Source organism: Heloderma suspectum, chromosome 10 (genome assembly GCF_057233095.1).
Source record: "Heloderma suspectum isolate Gila_16-S chromosome 10, 16-S_ref, whole genome shotgun sequence".
NCBI classification, from domain to species: domain Eukaryota; kingdom Metazoa; phylum Chordata; class Lepidosauria; order Squamata; family Helodermatidae; genus Heloderma; species Heloderma suspectum.
Window position 1 is genome coordinate 33,329,706 of NC_139467.1, and position 15,887 is coordinate 33,345,592.

At 46.4% G+C, this 15,887-nt stretch overlaps 2 protein-coding genes across 12 annotated transcripts in view; both read left to right on the forward strand.

Annotated features, from left to right (window-relative positions):
* On the forward strand, positions 1-12,561 carry STMN1 (stathmin 1). Of its 4 annotated transcripts, none has more exons than XM_084815831.1 (6): positions 1-861; positions 1,774-1,831; positions 2,568-2,632; positions 3,383-3,555; positions 4,036-4,227; positions 5,435-12,561. In XM_084815831.1, exons 1-6 carry the CDS (start codon positions 444-446, stop codon positions 5,504-5,506), a joined length of 978 nt encoding a protein of 325 aa, XP_084671957.1. In that variant the 5' UTR covers positions 1-443; the 3' UTR covers positions 5,507-12,561. The 4 variants fall into 4 exon arrangements, with proteins under 4 accessions (XP_084671957.1, XP_084671962.1, XP_084671961.1 ...); XM_084815836.1 differs by having other exon boundaries at positions 1-126; XM_084815835.1 differs by having other exon boundaries at positions 1-36.
* Positions 7,526-15,887, forward strand: part of PAQR7 (progestin and adipoQ receptor family member 7) — a 23,776-nt gene continuing 15,414 nt past the window's right edge. For 2 of the 8 annotated variants that reach the window (XM_084815825.1, XM_084815827.1), the window contains exons 1-2: positions 9,159-9,250; positions 13,620-13,674. Coding sequence is in view for 2 of the 8 variants with exons in the window: in XM_084815823.1 (XP_084671949.1) it covers positions 13,228-13,674 (447 nt within the window). In the remaining 6 variants the exon portion in view is untranslated. Of the gene's footprint in view, positions 7,618-9,158; positions 9,251-12,976; positions 13,675-15,887 lie in introns of those variants that run through there. The other 6 variants (XM_084815829.1, XM_084815824.1, XM_084815830.1 and 3 more) reach the window with 5 other exon arrangements.

A 15,887-nucleotide genomic window follows, 5' to 3' on the forward strand; every position in this document is an offset into this window, starting at 1 on the left:
GGAGTGTGTGTGTAGCTGTCGCGGTGACAGGAGCAGGTGGGTCCAAGGGACGGGCGGGGGGGGGCTAGAACCTGTTTGAATCCGAGGCGGAGCCGCCGCCGCGTCTGTGCCTGCAAGGAGCGAATGGTGTTTGTTACTGAGGCGGGACGGGCAATGGGATTTTTGTGTGTGGGGTAGCCGGGGGGGGGGGGGCGGTTCGTCGCGTCTCGGGCGGGGTCTTAATGCAAGAAGCCGCTTTAACCTAAGCGGCGCCGGACTTTCGCGCCTTGAGCGGATTCTATTTAAAACAAAAAAAAGTCCGAGGAAGGGAAGCGGCGCGGTGGTGTTCCCGGCGGGTTGCAGGGGGAGACAAAGGGCTCCGAGCGAACCAGTCTTTGCGGCTCGGCTATTGTTCCTGTCCCCCAATAATTCTCAGACGGGCAGGCGGCACTCCGTGCTACGCTATGGGCGGCGGCGATGAGGATGGCCCGTCGGGGCTTGCCCCAGTCGCCTCACCGCTCCACTTTCTCTCCCCGACTCCCCATTTCCTTCTTGACAGGAGTAGCCCCTTCTCTATTGTTCGAGGGGAAGGGGCGGCGCCGCCGCCTTGTCGCGCGCGCGCCCACGGCGATCGGAGGGAGGGGGCGCCCGACGCTCGCAGGGCGCCTGGAAAGCTTCTTCACGCCACGGAGAAGGCGGCGGCGGCGGCGGCGCGGGCGGGGAGGGTGGGAGGGCGGCGGCGAGGAGGACAAGCGCCGCGTGCGAAGAGGCTTTGTGGCGAGAAGGGGCGAAGAGAGCGGGAAAAAGCCCAAGCCGAACCGAGGGGAGAACGCGCGTTCGCGGCGGCTGAGGTGTTTCGTGGCGCCGCCCCGCTCCGACTCGGTTGGCGCGCCCAGGATGGGAGGGAGGGGATGCTCGACTGGAGGGGGGGGAGGGGCGCGCGAGCAGCAGGTGCCCGGATGTTACCGTTATAGCCCGCCCCGCCCCCTCTGAGGGAGTAAGCGCGCCCGCGCGCGCTCTCAGGCGGTTTGAATTCGGTGCGGTTCTAGAACGGCGCGTGGGGTGGGCGGGGCTCCGAAGGAGGCGTGGTTCCTCTGCTCTCCCTCCCCTTCCTCGTGGCCTTTATTGGCTGGGACTCTCCCTCGCCTGGCCCCGCCCTAGTGTGCACTGTGGGGTGTCGTTCCTCACCCGCTCCCCAAAATATTGGGCGTTCGCTCTCTTGGTGTATCAGCTGTGCGCTCAGCCCGTCTGTAAAAGGGGTTCTCCCTCCTCACACGCTTTCCTTATTGTGTATTCCCACCCCTAAACAGCTTTGTCTGCCTGTACGTACAAGCGAAACTACCAGTTCTTTATTTTTAAATGTTTATTTGAATTGAGTTTTATCTCCCAAAAGCCCTGCGTGGTTGAGCTTAGGATAAGGCACGGCTGAGCTTTATGTTTTTTTGTTTCTTTTTTTGTTAATATGTTGTGGTGCTGCCTTGCTTTGTTCATGTCGGTGAAGAGCAAATGGTTCTAGATCTCTATCACAGCAAGTCACCCTTTGTGCCTTGAGCCTCCACGAAGGTAGCAAGAACAATGGCTGTCCTGATCTTAGGCTGGCAGATCAAAGGGAATATGTAATCCTTCTGAGGCTCCTGAGGGAGGGCTTCAGGGAACCCAATAGCTTATGTAAAGGCTCTGATCATTTTTAATCATCAATATGGAAGGGACAGATGTACTCCATCTGCCCAGTAGCTTAGTGTTCATGCCTAGAAAATAATTTCAAACCCTTGAGTGCTAGCATCTTATTTTTAGGAGCTGCCTCCTCCTGTGCTGAGCAGAAAAACGATAACATTCCTGGGTGCCAGCAACAGTAAGTGCCCAAGCAGCCTGCACTCCAGAGATATTTCTAGCTCTAGATGGTTTTATCGCAGCTAATTTAGAGGAAAAAACTGGTATGCCTTTGTTACAAGTTACTTGTGCATCTCCTGGATTTCTGCTTGAAAACTGTGGGCATTGAGAGCATCAATAGAAATTTAATAAATAGAGTAGTTGCTGGTAGCCCCAGACAAAGTGCAAGCTGTTCAAAATGGACAAGTTGTGTTTAATTTAAATTTTTGTATGTTGAGACACAAGTCACTGGTCTGCAGTCTGCTTTACACCGAGCAATAAAACAGCAGCATTGTTTTGTCTCTATCACAGATAAGGCTGCTGTGGTGGTATCTCTTGAAGTGCAGCCACTTGGTAACATGACTTTGCTTTATGTGGGCATATAACAGTGAATAGTCCCTTAATGTTAGGGCCAGGGCTGAGGTGGAAACTAGGCCATAACTTACCCCTGAGTTTCCTAGTTTTATATATGGCATATTGGTTGCTTCCTTTTGAAGATACACTGGTTCATATGCATCTTCCAAACTTGAATGACAAAGAGCTAGAAGCCGGTAGAATGAGAACATAAATGTGTGAGCAGACTTAAAAGCCTAACAAAGGTACCAAGAAATGGCAGCTAATTTTAAAGTGTTAAAAACAAATACCCAGGTCAAAGTGACGATAATGGTACTGCTTTGTTTACTGTTTCAATTTATCTAATGATGTTTCCATCTTCTCAGTGCTCACTTACTGGATTACCTGCAGCACAGTCTTTTGGAGTCTAGCTTAGCCATGGCTTCCTCTGGTAAGTATTATGATCAGTTAACTGATGATAGTATTTGTATTTAGCATGGTGCTTCTCCCCATTCAGCCACAATTGCAAGCTTATTTCAATGGCCTTTATCAGGCAAGCTTCGGGATTGCAGGTTCTAAAGAAGTACTACATCTTATAGCCTGCCTAACTATAGGTGTAATACATACATTGAAGTGCACAGATGGTTTCTAGACCAATTATAAAACTTTTTTCTAGTGCTTAAGTCGATTATTGACAATATATGGATATAACTAAGGGTATGCGAAGTTGTTCTGTGCAATTATAGTTGATTAGGCCTGTCTTACGATTGCTGTCAGATGTCATTGTCTGTATTCTAACTTAACTAACAGTGAAACTATTTTTTCCTGAAAGTACTCAGAGCATTGATGGGATGGCTAGACAAAACTGGAGTGTATATTTAGGAAGCACGTATGCAAAAAACAAACAGATTTTTAAATTGGGGGGGCATTGCTTCTTTGAAGGAAACATGAGCATTGTAGCTTTGTGGGAGTTCTTGGAATTCTGTTGGGTCCCCAGAGCCCTCAGAACGCTATGACTTCAGGATCCTGAGGGAAATGGGGAGCCATGATTAACCAGTTTAACAGGTTAGGTCTGTAGTGCAGAGGTAGACTTGGAATTTGAACTTCCTTCAGCTTGAAGATTCCCTTAACCAGCACTATGTGTGTCAACATGATGTTGCTCAGTTATTAAAACATAACTGTTAATGACAATATCTCCTAGACATTCAGGTGAAAGAACTAGAAAAACGTGCTTCTGGGCAGGCATTTGAATTGATACTTGGTCCTCCTTCAAAAGAAGCTGTTCCAGAGTTTCCCCTTTCTCCTCCAAAGAAAAAAGATCTCTCACTGGAAGAAATTCAGAGGAAGCTAGAAGCTGCAGAAGAAAGGCGTAAGGTAAATACATATGGCTACAATTCTAAATACTTATGGGTACATTTGTAGGTTGATACATCTTGCATGAGTGTATACTTTAAATTATAGCCAATTAACAGCACTGACCATAAGCAGTATTGTACCTAATGGTAAAAACCTCAAAATTGTGTAATTGCTCCAGCTCTTACTAGTTATTAGAGAAAAAATGGAGGACAAAACTAACAAATGATGGCTCTACTAAAATTACCGCAGTTCTATTTGAATGACTCATATATATATATTCATAACAGGAGTCCCAAGTGATCTTCAAGTACTCTAGAAATGGGAAAGGAGTTATGAGGGAAAAGAGGAGTAGGGGGACCTGCTAACAGTTCAGTCTCTGCCCTGATTGGAACTGTCTGAGTGTGCTAGCAACTCTCAATGACTAATATTTAACGAGCCAACAACTGTAATTACATACAGACAACTCTCAACTAAAAATGGAATGGATCTATATTCTAGTCCCACGAAGCTGAGGTGTTGAAGCAACTAGCTGAGAAACGAGAGCATGAAAAAGAGGTGCTGCAGAAGGCAATTGAAGAGAATAACAACTTCAGCAAAATGGCAGAGGAGAAGTTGACCCACAAAATGGAAGCTAACAAAGAGAACAGAGAAGCACAAATGGCTGCTAAACTGGAGCGCTTGAGAGAGAAAGTAAGTCTAAACTTTCAGTTTCTCCATAAAGAATGGAATGTGAACTTGGATTACCAGTTACATTAACAGCTGGCAACAGTAGTCATACACAGCTCTGTTTTTTAAAATGTTTATATAGCAGCTAAGAATCCAGATTTTATATATGATTTAGCTAACACATTTTGGTGAGAGGATGGTCCCTGCACTCCTAATACTATAAACAAAAGCATTGGACTTCTTAAACAATTGTAAGGAACAAATAGCCAGGCAACCACACTTGCTGCCCATCATAGGCTTCTAACTGAGGGAATTACAATATGCCCACTGTGAGGTTGGGACAACAGTTGACTAAATCACAGTGGGTTGGATCTAGTCTGTTGCTCTACAAACAAAAGAGCTTCTTCTGTTTGAGGATAGAACCAGGATCCAGTGGTGCTTTCCTGCTATAGGAAGGGGCAGGGAATCAACTAATTGCCTCTTCTTCCAGTCCCACCTCACAGGCTGTTCAGGAGGTTCCCGCAGCCCTCCAGAACATCTTTTCAAGGGACTGCAGTAGGAAGGAAGAAGTGGTGAAAAATGCTTTCTCGCTCTTCCTCCAGTGCCAGCAAAACTGCTAAGTGCAAATATGAATCCAACCCATAGCTGCAGATAGTCCTTGGCTTTGTTCCTGTGTGTCTTAGCAACTCCTGTAAAACTAGACCTTCAGTGATAGAGGTTATTCCCTCATATCAGGTGTGGGCAACTTGTGGCCTTCCAGATGTGGGACTGCAGCTCCCATCAGCCCTTGCCATTGACTATGCTGGCTAGGGCTGATAGGAGTTGCAATCCAACAACAAGTTGCCCACCCCTAATCTAAATGTGTTCTTTTCCTTTAAACAACAGCCTTAAGCATAAGATGGCTCATAAAAGAGCTGTACTGATCTGAAGTGCATTCCTAAAAGTGGATTAGAAGGTCGTAATGGGTGGCTTCTTTGGGCATATGAAGTTTAATGTTGGCTAGCTGGGATGAAGAATCATGCTTCTCAATAATTACAGTGCAAATCTGCTTTGAGTACATCACTATAAAAGCCTGATGCTCTAGGCTGTGTTCTGCAGAAGCTGCAAACTTGGAAGTTATTTCCATCCACTCCTTGCATTGTGTTTACAGCAACAACCCAGTTTTGGTAGGACTAAAAATTATTGTTGAAGAGTTAATTGATATCTCACTGTCTTAACTCTGCTTTGCCAGGACAAGCATATTGAAGAAGTACGGAAGAACAAAGAAGGCGGCAAAGAACCTGGTGAGAATGAAAGCGACTGACTTCAACCTGGAAACTGACTTTCTCCCCATTGTCTAAATATCCAAAGACTGTATTGGCCAGTGTTTTTTGTTAAGTTTCTAGAAAACTGATGTAGAGCTGTATAGTTAGATCCAACTGTACACTTGCTTTGGGAAACTAGAGGGGAGCCCTTTCATGTTCACTCTTTTTCTAAACTGTTGTCTTTCCAGTGTAGCTATCTTTTTGCATCTCTTCTATTCCAGTGCATTTGTTCCTGGATTGATGGCTAGTGCTGTATTCAGCTCTGACACATTTGTGAACAAAACATGTAGTGTAATGTTCATGCTGGATCTGTTACACTTCAGAATCTGTCAGTCTTTAAGATATTACTGTAACTGAGTGACTTAATAAAGCTGCACAGTGCTGTTATCACAGGTGACTGTTTCTAAGACTAGCATGACTAAATATGCAACTCAAGCATAGCTATGGCTAGAACATTTTGATGCAATATTAGAATAAAAACAAACAATATTCATATCCAGTGGCTAGTGCTAGTCCACGGTGGCCGTTTCCCATAGAGTTCTTGCCTATTGTCCCAATTTTACAATAAGATCTTTGTCTTGCACCTCAGCGGTTGTCAGCTGCTGTTTTGTTCAAACAGTTCAGAACCACCTCCCTCCTTGGATATGTTTGTACTTCCAACAAATAACTCCTTGTTAACATGTGACTGTGATCTGACTTTGAAAGCATTTGCTGATTTTGTTTGGAAGTATTTAGAATTTAGAATTTGGGAGTATTCACAGAACTATAAGCTCCCAAGTCATTGTTGCTGGAAATCCTGCTCTGGTTTCAAGTATAGTGATAAATACAGGTTGGGATGAACAACAGGCTTAGGTGGTCCGGGATATTTAGCCTTCGTTGTTGGAACATACCGGTTTTCTATTGTAAGGCAATATTGTAAGTTAGATTTATTTACAGCAGGAGTAAAAGCAGATTTTCTCATTTGGTTGCAGAAAAAGGAACTCTTGCATCTTGCAACAACAACAAAACAATTATTGCATTGGTGGGTTCCCTGACAAACCCGTTAGTAGCCCAGAAAATACTTTTTGAGAAATTATTTCTGTAGTTACCACAACTTGCTTCCTGAACGTGTTACTTTAAAAGTAAGCTTAGGATTTTGGCCTTAGTTGAATATATATCATAGGATACCTGTTCCAGTTGTTTGTCTTGTCATCGCTCCCCACATATAGCAACCATCTCTGCTGAATTCTAGCATCCACTTAATTTGTGCTGCTTTAAACAAAAAACAAAAACAATCTTAATGCTGTAGAATGGATTTGCCAGTTGAAGAGCTCCCCCATGTGTCAAAAATATTGGCAGCTTCAGAGTCCAGAATGGCATATCCTATACATTACTGGAAGTGGAAGTAATATAAGTTTAAGGTAAACTTCTAATACTTAAATTCCATCATATAAACCTGTGTGGCGAGCACCTACTGCAATCACAACACTACTCAAAAAAATCTTAATTCTTTTACGAAATAGATGGTTTTTCCTCAACTGTGGTACAGAGAATGGACCTACCTGTTCGTAGCCCAGCTACCTACCTTGATAGGAGGGAATCTATTACTCTCCCCACCCCCCAAAGCTCTTGGAATGTTTCTTATTAAAGTAGTATGGCTGGTGTCTGGTTCTTCATGCTGTATTTTTAATAGTATAAATGTGAAAATGCTTCCTGTGCATGTCTGTGTCCAGATGTGTGTGCTTGATCTACTTGCTCATTTCATCAACATACAAAAATTTATAACTATTCATCTCTGTAACTTAGATTTAGTCAGCCATCAATAAATAGACGTAACTAAATTTGGTGCTTTTTCCTTGCTGTCGTTAGATAGCAAATATCTTGCCACTGTGAAGGCTTCATGTGACACATTTGAAAGTGTGTTGGGGGAAGATAAGGAGGCTAGCTGATGAGAATACAAGTTCCAGGTGGTGTAGCTAGCTGTGGTGTATATTCATATTAAAAACTATAACTGGAGCTAAAAGGAAGGAATCTTCACATGAGAATGTCATGAAGTTTTCTTTCAAGCTAAACAGTTTTAGGACTTGCAGTACAATCCTACTCTGTAAGGATTAAATGGGCTTACTCCCAGGTAAGTGTATATAGGATTGCAGACTTAATGCATCTGTTCTGTTTCTCAGAAACATAGCTCCAAGCTGCCAGGAATAATTCAGTGTCTTGTGTCACCTGTAGCCTAGCTACATCTTACCAGTTGGAAATACCTTTTGCTTAATGGAATTCATGTAGGGAAATTGTTATTTTGGCACCAAGACACCAGGGACCATAACACAGCAGTTAAAAGCACACACCCCCCCCACACACACACAGTTTGAATGTTTGCTGTGCCTTCTACAGTCAAATCTTGTGGCCCCAAAGAATGGAAAATGGGTCCCACAGCAAAGGGCTGTTTTAGATTATTTAATACTTCAGGCTTGCTATTTTAGTTTGCTACTGTCATTAAACATTCTGTAAAATTTTGAGGAACCCAAATCGGAAACATAATGGATGTAGTATGCATTATATTTAAGCTATTAGTTCTAGTGTTTACATGTAAACAATTACTGTTTTATAGCATAAGGTGGAAGATGTTTGAAGTTCATGCAACTTTGATTGTAGGGTGTCAAATGTAATCTCAAGATTGTAACAACTGATCCAATCCAGTGAATACAAAGGGCCGGTACAACACACACACACACACCCCCCCCAGTTTATTTGGCATGGGTTAATCCAAATTACTGTGTTGGCAAATGTAATGAGAATTCATAATTGACTGAGGACAACTTCTATTTCCTTGGAAGCTGAGAAAAAGGCTTCTGAGGTTCATGGAGTCGATATTGGTAACATGCCAGCACACTTAGAGGCAGCGGGAATTGCTTATGCAAGTAAAGAATGGAAGCCTTAAAGCCCCATTAAGATGTGTGTCTTTAATCTCGGATTATGCAGGCTCTCACACTACAAGACTTCTAGTATCAACATCTAAGATTTTAGAAGTGTGATGAAGGCTTGATTTTAAGAAGCCTGTCCCTTTTAAGAATTTAATGTACTTGGCTTTGTCACTTCAAAATAACAGTCAAATCACATCCCAAACATACGCAAGCTATGAATTTTCCTCTAATATGTTTTGTCTACTAGTAGGAAAGGGAAGATAGCCCCTCTCTTCTTCCTTATAACTTTCTGGGTTGGAAAAGTTTTAGCTGCTCATTTCCAGGCGCTGTTCACTTTAAGTCCATCGTCCGATAAATCCCACCACCCGCACCAAATGCAGGGGTAAAATGGGACTGTTTTCCTCATGAAGTTTGTTGACCACATGTCTCACAACTTTGGGTCCAATGTAGTTGATCTGCTACTTACATGTAAGTTTGGGACCTAACATTAGAACCGTTAAGGTGCAGGCTATGTAGAAACTTAGTTATTTCTTTGAATGCTACTTGCCTAATTCTGTTTTCCCTGATTTAATAAATCTTAAAAGTTTGGAAGCTGGAGCTTGACTAAATTTGGCACCTGAAGGAACATTCCCCAACATGGCAGACTGCATATTCAGGTTACAAGTCTCTGGGGCGAAGAGGGGAAAAATGGTTGAAAACTGAAACAGTGGACCATCCTTCCAGATTGAGCCTTGGAGGTTTTGGGGGTGTCTTTGCTGTGCAGCACCAATGCGAATAGAGGGGTGGTGGCCCTTGGTTAAAGGAGTACAGTAAGCAGCCGTGACTTGCAGGTTTGTTAAGGTATGTCTTTCACACTTGTTCTTGTGTGTTTTCCCCCACTGGTGGTATATGCTAATCTTAATTGGCTGGATCAGTTTATGGCAGTAGAGTCACTAGCTAATTTTCCTCTCCCTCTGGGATGCTTTGGTATGGCTGAAGGAGAGGAGAGAGCGCGTGTGGGATAGCTAGTTACACAAAATGCAAAGGTAGTCATGTTGGCCATAGAAAACCTCTAAAATCCATTTTGGGGCAATGCCTTTATTAGGCCAACTCGACAGAATAGTGTGCAAGTCTCCCAAGTTCTCCAGAAATCATCAGGCTAAATGGTAAACAAGAAGTGGCTGTTGTTGAAGCTGTGCAGCCTTCATTTAGTCACTCTTAAAATGGAATGTGGGAGGAGACTGCAGCCATTTGAATTAGTCTGTACCAGGTGCTGTGATAGTTTCAGACTGCACTTGGGACTGCTGGGATGAAGTGGTTGATCCATTTTTGAAAATGTAAGATCCAGCTGTTACTCAGAACAGTCTCCATCTTTAGGTGGAACACAGGTTCCCTGCTAGTTGGAAAATAGAAATCAGACAGTTTTTATATTAACGAAGCAGGAGATTATTGTAGATGATGTACTACGTTTAAAAAAAATAGAAGCTGAATTGGGTAGCATTACCTAGTAGTTGGAGGGGATATACCCTCAGATAATAAAATCCTAACTTCAGGCGGTGTAAAATTCTCTTCCGCCAGTGTAATCCCACTGTTGAACAGCTAAATTTGGTATTCTCTTGAGTCACACAAAAGTCTGACAAATGAAACTGCCCTGTGACAAATAAGTTTTTGAATTTTTTAAAATGGGTTTAAAACAATCTTATAATGCACTTGGGGGGGTGTCTTAAATTTTGATTTAAAATGTTTTCTGAGATTGGGGATAATTGCTTTATTTCAAAAGCAGGAATAGAACAGATACCATTGCTGCTTCCTTGAGTCATGCTGGTCTCAAGCTTGCAAAATGCCAGGTGAACTATCCAAGTAGGACTTAAACATTTTCCTTCTACATATGGGAATGGCTGGGGTGTGAGCACATGCTTATGCAGTGCTCCATTATGCTTCTTCTTGTTCAATCGTTCAGTCGTGTCCGACTCTTCGTGACCCCATGGACCATAGCATGCCAGGCCTTCCTGTCCTGCGCTCCTGGAGTGTGCTCAAGTCCATATTCATTGCATCGGTGATACTATCTAGCCATCTCATCCTCTGCCGTCCCCTTCTCCTTTTGCCTTCAATCTTTCCCAGCATCAGGGTCTTTTCCAGGGAGTTTTCTCTTCGCATTAGGTGGCCGAAATATTTGAGCTTCAGCTTCAGTATCTGTCCTTCCAATGAGCAGTCAGGGTTGATTTCCTTTAGGATTGACTGATTTGACCTCCTTGCAGTCCAGGGGACTCGTAAGAGTCTTCTCCAGCTGCTTCACTCTTTCTGGCGCTACTTGGAAATTCCCTCTGCTCTTCCCCAGTAGTATATTGGACACCTTCCGACCTGAGGGGCTCATCTTCCGGTGTCATATCTTTTAGCCTTGTGATACGTTCCATGCGGTTTTCTTGGCAAGAATACTGGAGTGGGTTGCCACTTCCTTCTCCAGTGGACCACATTTTGTCAGAATTGTCCACCATGACGTGTCCGTCGTGGGTGGCCCTGCACGGCATAGCTTATGGCTTCACTGAGTTACGCAAGCCCCTTCGCCACAACAAGGCAGTGATCCATGAAGGAGTCCATTATGCTGGGTCAGCCCAAAACATTACGCTGCCTGAGGCAAAGAACCAGACACACACACACCCCTGCTGCTTTTCCTGTTCCTTATACAGAAGCTGACTGGACTTGCAGCTGAACCTTACTTCAACACTGTTGACAGGGACAGCATCCTTCACTGCATGGAAGGGTAGCAGGCCAGCTCAGGGGACGCAGGGCAGGTTGGATAGCACACCCAGCTCTCACCCCTTGCTGCCACTCCCACCCCCTACATCTGCTGCCTGAGATGGCCATCTCACTCTACCTGATAGTAGGGTTGGTCCTGCTTGCTCCAGTTTGGAGGGGCAATGCTGATACGTGAAGAAGCAGTGATGTGTGTTCCTCCTCTGGGCCTGGATCTTTCCAGAGTGCCCCCCATGTCTGGTTGCTACTTGGAGGGAGAGTGGCTGACTATTTCCTGCAGGACTCTCAACTATGTGCCTATTTACCAAAGTGTAGTTCTAGTCCCCTTAAAAATGTGTGTTGGTTAGAAATACTGGTGGCAGTGGAATAGTGGTAGGCTCTATTAAAGAGGCCAGTTACAAATCACCCAAAAAGGGGACACTGGTTTGCATAAAATTTGTGTATGCTAACATATATATGGGGACCGCGGTGGCTTAGTGGTTAAGACGCTGAACTGCAGACTGGAAGGTCGGCAGGTCAGCAGTTCGAGACCCGAGTGCTGCGTGACGGAGTGAGCTCCCGTCTTCAGTCCCAGCTTCTGCCAACCTAGCAGTTTGAAAGCAAGAAATTGCAAGTAGATAAATAGGTACCGCCTCGGCGGGAAAGGTAACAGCGTTCCGTGCACCTCGGTGTTCAGTCATGCCGGCCACATGACCACGGAAGCGTCTTCGGACAGCGCTGGCTCTTCGGCTTAGAAACGGGGATGAGCACCGCACCCTAGAGTTGGACACGACTGGTTGGGGACACCTTTACCTTTTTTACCTTTAACATATATATAGATGCAAATTTAGAAATAATTCCTACAATTTAAACATAAATACAGTATATCTAACCTGTGGCCAGGTGATCTGCCGTTCAGGTGTTAGCTGTTAATGGGCAACAGTTATTAAGTTTCTTTATCTTTACATCAGAATTGGATAGGACAGCCCTGAAATAGAAGATGCCTTCAAAAAGAGGACAGCCCTCTGACAGCCCTTCAAATAGAGAACTGTCCTCTGTAAAAGAGGACACATGGCCACCCTACAGCTGAACTGCTGCCTGAAGCTTGGCATACCTTTTCATCATTAAGATGCCACTTCATTGGGACTAAGGCAGCCTTCCCTAAACCTGACACCCTCCAGATGTGTTGTACCACAACTCCCATCACCCCCAGCCATCAGGTGTCTGGGTGATGGTGGGAGTTGTAGTTCAACACATCTGGAGGGCATCAGGTTGGGGAAGGCTGGTCTAAAGTAACAGAGGAAAAGGCACCAGAAGACAGCTGATTTGAACCGGTACAGTCAGGCGGATGTAAAAAAGGCCCCAGGGAAAAAGACCCCAGAAAAAAACGGTGCAGTCAGGTGGATGTAAAAAAGGCCCCAGGGGAAAAGACCCCAGAAGAGAGCCGATTTGAACCGTTATGGTCAGGTGGATGTAGCTCTTTCAATTTATCAAGACTAATGTATAAACACCGCTCAGCATCTGGAGCGCAACGCAACCAGTTCAAATGGGCTTTGCCTTCTCAAGGAGTAGCGGCTCCATGCTAACCCATGTTTTGCAACTGATGGGAGTTTCAAATATGGTGATAGGCAGTGGTGCAGTTAGGGGCTGAGCCTTGGGGCCAAAGTCCAGGGCTCCACAGCCGCTGCAAATGGCCACCCCGAGAGTGGTAGGTGATCAGGGCAGCAGAAGCAAACTCTCATTTTATCGCTGTGGTGTGACGGTGCTGGGATTTACGTGAGCTTAAAATACAAAACGTAGTTGCTATTTTTAATCTGGGTTGGAAAACATTTTAACATATCGGGAATATAGAAGCAATTCTAAAAAAAAAAATCAAAATGGAATGGTGTTTTGGGGGGGGGAGGGGGGAGAGAAATTTTAGCTGTGTGCTTCACAACTGAATTAGACCTGGCTGTCCAAAGGGCCCCGCTGTAAAGCCACTTGATCCAGGGCCTAGGATGGCATCGCTGCACTACTGGTGATCAGGGGCAAGGACGGGGCTCGTTCCTGGGGCCTTGAACAATCGTGCGTAAGGGAGAATTTGGGCAAGTGCGGCTTCTCGTAAAATGGTGGGCAGAGAAAAGCTGCACTCGTTGAAAATCCCCTCTTGCGAGGGGCCTTGCATCTTCCTTTGCATGCAGTGGGGGCGGGGGGGAGCGACACAGACCCACACCCTCTCCCCAGTCGCCTCCTCCTTCCTGCGGCTTCCGCGCGCGAGGGGGCGCCTCTCCCACCCCGCTCCGCTTTGGAGCTCGCCCGCCCGCCCGGCCGCATCCAGCAGGCGGCGCAGCGCCCATGGGCGCAAGTCCGCGCCTGTTCGCTTTCTCCCTGCAGCTGCGTGGGAAAGGAAAACAGACGAGGCGGGTCTCGCGGGGAGCGGCGGCTGTTGCCGCAGAGGGGCGGCCTTGCCCTGCTGGGCTGGGCGAGTCTCTCTCTCCCCGTCTCTTTCTTTTTTTAGCTCTTCGCCGCCTTTCGGGTTTCAGACGAGCATCCTCTGGAAGAAAGAGCAGGAGGTCAGTAAGAAAAGGGGGGCATCGGAGTGAGAACAGCCCCCTCTCTCCTGAGGGGCAAGAGTCCCAGGCTGGGGGCGGGGGAGAGATCGCGGGCTGTGTAATAACGGAGCAAAATCTGGAGGCGAGAGAGGTTTCTGGGGGCGCGAATGTCCACAGTCCATGCAAATCCAGGAAGCGTTTAACGAAACTGAGCAAGGTGTGTACGCCTTCGTGTTTGAGAGCGAGAGATTCTGGGGAAATCTGTTAGGCTTCCCTGGATCTTTTCCGGCCCAGTCCTATGCCTGCTTGCTCAGAAGCCAGCCCCACGCGGGACTCGGGTGGATCTTACTTTCAAGTGAGCTTGCGTAGGATTACATCCGTACTTTTTCTTTGGAGGCGAAGTACACCTGGGAATAAACCCCTCTGAACTCAGCAGGACTTACTTCTGAGTAAACGTCCGCTGGGTCAGCCTGCAAGTAGTTCAAACTTCTGCCGTCCTCGTTGGTAGGAAATCCTGCGAGGTTTTGCCGAGACCTGAAAACTCTCTAGGCACAGGGCGACCGGGACCCCTCCAGATGATTCGGATTACAGCTCCTATCAGCCCCAGCCAGCATTGATGATGGGAACTGTTAGCCAAAACATCTGGAGGCGCCACATTGCGAGGCTGGGGTGATCAGGGAGATGAGAGAAGCGTGGCTGGAGAGATGTGTTTTTGCTCAAAACCAGCATGTGCTTATTCTGGAGTAGTGGAGTTTGGCTGTGGGGCACTCCTCCGCCTGTCCATCTTTTCATTGCTGGTGTCGTCTGTCTTTCACTCTGGGGGGGGGAAGGCATGGGGTGGGGGGACGGCACTGGCCAGCCTTTGTCTGCCCCTTAAAAGAGTGTTTCACAACTTCGGGAAGTGTGAGGGGAACATGTTGAACCAAGAGTGTTTACACAGGGAGGCGGAAATAGGGTGTTTAAACAGCTTGAACGTCCCAAGCATATTTATTTTTTGGAAGGAAAAGGTGCACATATCTCTTAAAATGAGCAAGCACACACATGGATTCCGTGCGGCAGGTGTTCCCCAACCTGGCACCCTCCAGATGTGTCAGACTACAACTCACATCTCCCATTGCTGGCTGGAGGAGGAAGGCTGCTCCTAAAGAAAATGCAAGCCGCGCCCTCAGCCACTCTCATTATGTAACAGCGGGCAGGGTGTTGTTCTGAATGAGGGTGGATGGTCTGAAAAAAAGGGTGAGTGCTGTTGTCAGCCGACGAAAGAATTTTAAGTCTGTGGATCAGTTGATGGACGGGTGAAGCAACGGGTACCTTACTGGAACCACCGCACCTTACTGGAACCACCGCTTAAGTGAGCTTTGCTGGGAGTAGCACATGAGCGTTTATTGCTCCATCAGCAGGAAAGCAGCAACCTTTGTTAGCAAGAGCCGATGTGTTGTGGCGCTGGGCTGGGCTGGGCTGAGCCGGTTCCTTCTTGCCTGCTCTGCTTTTCTTTGGTTAAAACTAGGATCTCCACAGCCACCGAGGTGGTTAAAATTGATCAAGCCAAAATACTGGCTCTGGATCTTTTAACACAGATGTGGGGGTAGGCGATCTGGGAACCTAAGGATACTTTGGACTACAGCTCCCATCAGCCCCAGCCAGCATGGCCAATGGTCAGGGACTATGGGAGTTGTACAAAACATCTGGAGGGCACCAGCTTGCCTACTCCTGCTTTAAACGTTACGTGTTCCAGAATCAATCCAGAATGAGATCAAAGCCCACCTAATGCAGAGCTTTTTGCAGGCATCTAAAGCAATCAGCAAGCACAAGGTAGTCCACCAGAAATTGGCTAGTGGGCCACTAGTCGTGGGCTACAATCTACCTGTGGTGTAGTGCAGGGGTCAGCAACCTGGCGCCTATGAGTGCACTGCCCCCTGTACTTGAGTGTACTGCACTCATCCATGCACGTGCTTTCCCCACACACACACCGCACCTTCCCCACCCCTTTCCTGGGATTCCCCACCCCACCGCCTCCTCACCTCAGCACTGCCAAAGCCCTAACAAGGATCTAGGAAGTTGGTACACTGCAACCGATCTGCTATGTTCCTGCTTCTTCATTAGGGCTTTGGCAGTGCTGACGTGATTGCAGGCATTTTTCTCCCTCTCGCCTAATCCTAGAACCCGATGGGGCCATCCCCTGAACCTGACTGGTGGGAGAGTCAGGACAGATAAAAGGAAGGGCTTCTTCACAC